This window comes from Theobroma cacao, chromosome 8 (genome assembly GCF_000208745.1).
Source record: "Theobroma cacao cultivar B97-61/B2 chromosome 8, Criollo_cocoa_genome_V2, whole genome shotgun sequence".
Classification (NCBI taxonomy): Eukaryota; Viridiplantae; Streptophyta; class Magnoliopsida; order Malvales; family Malvaceae; genus Theobroma; species Theobroma cacao.
This window is the reverse complement of record NC_030857.1, coordinates 17,536,504-17,539,556: the sequence shown is the minus strand read 5'-3', so window position 1 is coordinate 17,539,556 and position 3,053 is coordinate 17,536,504. Positions and strand designations below refer to the sequence as shown.

General features: G+C 40.2%; 1 protein-coding gene across 1 annotated transcript; it reads right to left on the bottom strand.

The window, feature by feature from the left end:
- On the bottom strand, window positions 1–3,053 carry LOC18593038 (protein NRT1/ PTR FAMILY 5.10). Its single transcript, XM_007020050.2, has 3 exons — window positions 2,541–3,053; window positions 1,541–2,088; window positions 1–983 (listed from the first exon to the last, which is right to left on the bottom strand). The coding sequence occupies exons 1-3, from the start codon at window positions 2,889–2,891 to the stop codon at window positions 167–169; spliced, it is 1,716 nt and encodes a 571-aa protein (XP_007020112.2). The 5' UTR covers window positions 2,892–3,053; the 3' UTR covers window positions 1–166.

The following is a 3,053-nucleotide window of genomic DNA, read 5'->3' as shown; positions in this document are numbered from 1 at the left end:
AACATGATAATTTAAAATTTTACTTACCATTCTTCATTTGCATTTTTGCAGTCTAACCAACATTTTCCTGACAAGTCACTTTAAAACAGCATACACCGTAGTTTCAATTTACAACAATGGATGTCATGGTGAGACGTAGAACACTGATCACAACGTCTGAAGAAATTTATAATGTACTTCCCCTAGCATAAATGTAAAATTTTGCAGAATAAAAATAGAGAGCCAGACCCACGGCACTAAATGCAGCAAGCAGCCAATAAAAATAATCAAGGTGTGCCCGATTCAGATTATTTGCAAACCAGCTATCTCGGCCATCTCCACCAGTCACATTCTCAATCACAGATATGAGAAAGCTACTCAAGAAGCTTCCAACACCAAAGATGCTAAGGTAGAGTGCAAGCCCGACACTCCTTAATTCATTGGGCACCTGATCATAAAAAAATTCTTGAAGACCAACCATAGCGAACACATCCGCCAATCCATACAGAACGTATTGAGGGATCAACCACCACACACTCATTGGAACCGTGACATTTGGCTTGTCTACCAACCCATAGTCTTGAGCAGTTTTAAGCCTCTGGATCTCTACTAAAGCAGCAACTACCATAGATGTAGCAGATAGAAGCATTCCCATTCCAATTCTTTGAAGCATTGTAATTCCAGCAGGTTTCCCAGTCACCGCTCTTGCTAAAGGAACAAATATGCGGTCATATATAGGAATGAAAAGAACAATGGAAAGGCTGATGAATGACTGAAGTGTAGCAGCAGGTATTTCAAGCCCTGCTGTAATTGATCTGTCCATGGTAGCTCCTTGCTTGGTAAAGAAAGTCGATGACTGTGCAAAGACGACTGCATAAAACAAGCTTGTAGCCCATACTGGTGCAAGCCTTATAAGAGCCTTTGCTTCTTCAACCTCTCTGATGCTACACACCTTTCCCTGCTCCTTTGAACCGTCTGGGGCAAGCAACGCTTTATTGAGGAATCTACCGCATTTGAAAATCCAAATTCGAACATTAGTGATGTTGGGTACAGAAAATGTAACTATGAACATCATTTTTATAAACCAAAATGAGGAGAAAAAACTCAAATGTTTGAGCAAGATTGAAGTTCTAAACATTGCAATAGTTGGAAGAAGAAAAGAAATGAGCAAGAGCTCCATATTAACTAGACATCATAGTATATTGCCTCAACCAAAGCAATTACAGAATGACAAAAGCAACTACATGTCCTGGACATGTATGAGCATGAGTTTCGAACATGTTTCCTTATAGGAAAAATTGCGGTGGCACTAAATTTTGAAAGATCCTAACATCCACATGTCAAAGTGCCAGATTATAGCCTTGATTAGATAATAATAGCATGACTTCTTCTAGATGCCATAAAAACAAAGAAGAGATCAGCATGAATAATTTTCTGCAATTTTCAGTTTGTTTCCTTGAAGGAAGCTGGGTATAAAGCTTCAGATATTAATCTTCACTAAAGCTATATTACCCCTTTTTTAAGGTCCTAATTTTCCTTTATGCAAAAATGTGTTACTTACTTGAATTGCTTGGAACTTTCTGTTGGAAGAGTTCCTCGAGCTTCTTCCTCTGCAGCAATTGCTGAAGATGCTGTTTTCCAATTCCTAACTGCCATAATGAACACTCGACCAATTCTCATAAATGGGCTTTCCTCATCCCCTTTGACACTAAATCGGTAAGTTGTTGATCCAAGCAGAAAAACAACCAGTCCAACACACATCATGATACAGGGTATCCCAAAACCAAGAACCCAACTAAGATTGTCTTGGATGTAGTTTAAAACCCAAAGAGTTATTAAGGTGCCAGCACACATACCAAAGTACCACCAATTAAAGAATGAACTCTTGGCTTTGCACTCCTCTGGGTCTTGTGTATCAAATTGATCCGCACCAAAAGCTTGAACACATGGTTTGTGCCCACCTTGTGCAAATGCTACTAAATACAGTGAGAAGAAGAATAGTATCACTTGAAACTGAAGAGAAGAACTTAATGTGACGTTATCTGCATTTTGGCCAACAGAAGTGCTGACAGAAGGAAGAGTGGCTGACAGAGTCAACAAGCCTAGCCCCTATAAATCATTCCAAATCAAGTCATTAAAGAAAACGACTAGCAAGAACTGTACACAATATCTAGAATAATTAACATAATCCGGAGCACCACTTCAAATGATGGCCTTCAATCCAAAGCTGGAGCTACCCTATAGCTACCAAGTGTTCTAATCTAGCAGCTCTCTACAACCGCTTTCCATTTCTTATAACTTCAACAACTTCATTAATGAGAACCAAGGCCAACTTAATGTAGACTTTTCATTATTCAAACATGAGAACAAAAGCTCAAAGTCATGCCACTATGCAAAGGGAAAGTATACCCTCCATTTCATATGTCAATAGCAAATGAATTCCCAGAAGGTAGAAAGATTTACAATTTAATATGGTAAATTATATCTAACCAAAATCCCAGGCATTAAGGACTAGAGAGGCAAAATTACATCTAAGCAGCAGCTAGAAACATTTGGTTTACCAAAATGTAAAGAAGAGAGGCAAGAATGATGGTGCGGTATCGGCCCAGAAAAGAATCAGCGATGAATGCACCCAAAAGTGGGAGGAGCGAGGCCGCCCCAGACAAGGCGTTGACTTGTGCAGCGGCGGTGGCAGTGGACTCGCCCAGAGGCCCCGTCAAGTAAGTGATGAGGTTCGAAGAAATCCCATAATAAGCAAATCTCTCAGTGATTTCTACAGCTATGATGAAAGAAGCGGATCTCCAACCGCCGGAGTTTGATCTGCGGAGGGGGCGGCCTTTGTAGTCAAGAGAGCCGTCTACTGTGTCATCCAAAAGAGGGGTTTGAGCAGCGGAGAGAGTGGAAGCCGCCATATCTTTGCTTTGGTAAGTAACTGAGAGTACTCACACAGACAAACCCAAATGATTAGGTTTGGAAGGCATAATGCTAGCTCCTTTATTTACAGACATGGTATCCTATTGAATCATGGAAGATAAACTTCACTTAACAGCTTAGTATGTTGCTTAGATGTTACC

Excerpts from the sequence above, each read along its gene's own strand:
- LOC18593038 (XM_007020050.2), bottom strand. The coding sequence starts at position 2,891 with ATGGCGGCTTCCACTCTCTCCGCTGCTCAAACCCCTCTTTTGGATGAC. Across the intron at positions 2,089-2,540 it reads CCTCTCTTCTTTACATTTTG|GGGCTAGGCTTGTTGACTCT; the intron begins GTAAACCAAATG and ends AATGATTTATAG. Across the intron at positions 984-1,540 it reads GAAAGTTCCAAGCAATTCAA|ATTCCTCAATAAAGCGTTGC; the intron begins GTAAGTAACACA and ends CAAATGCGGTAG.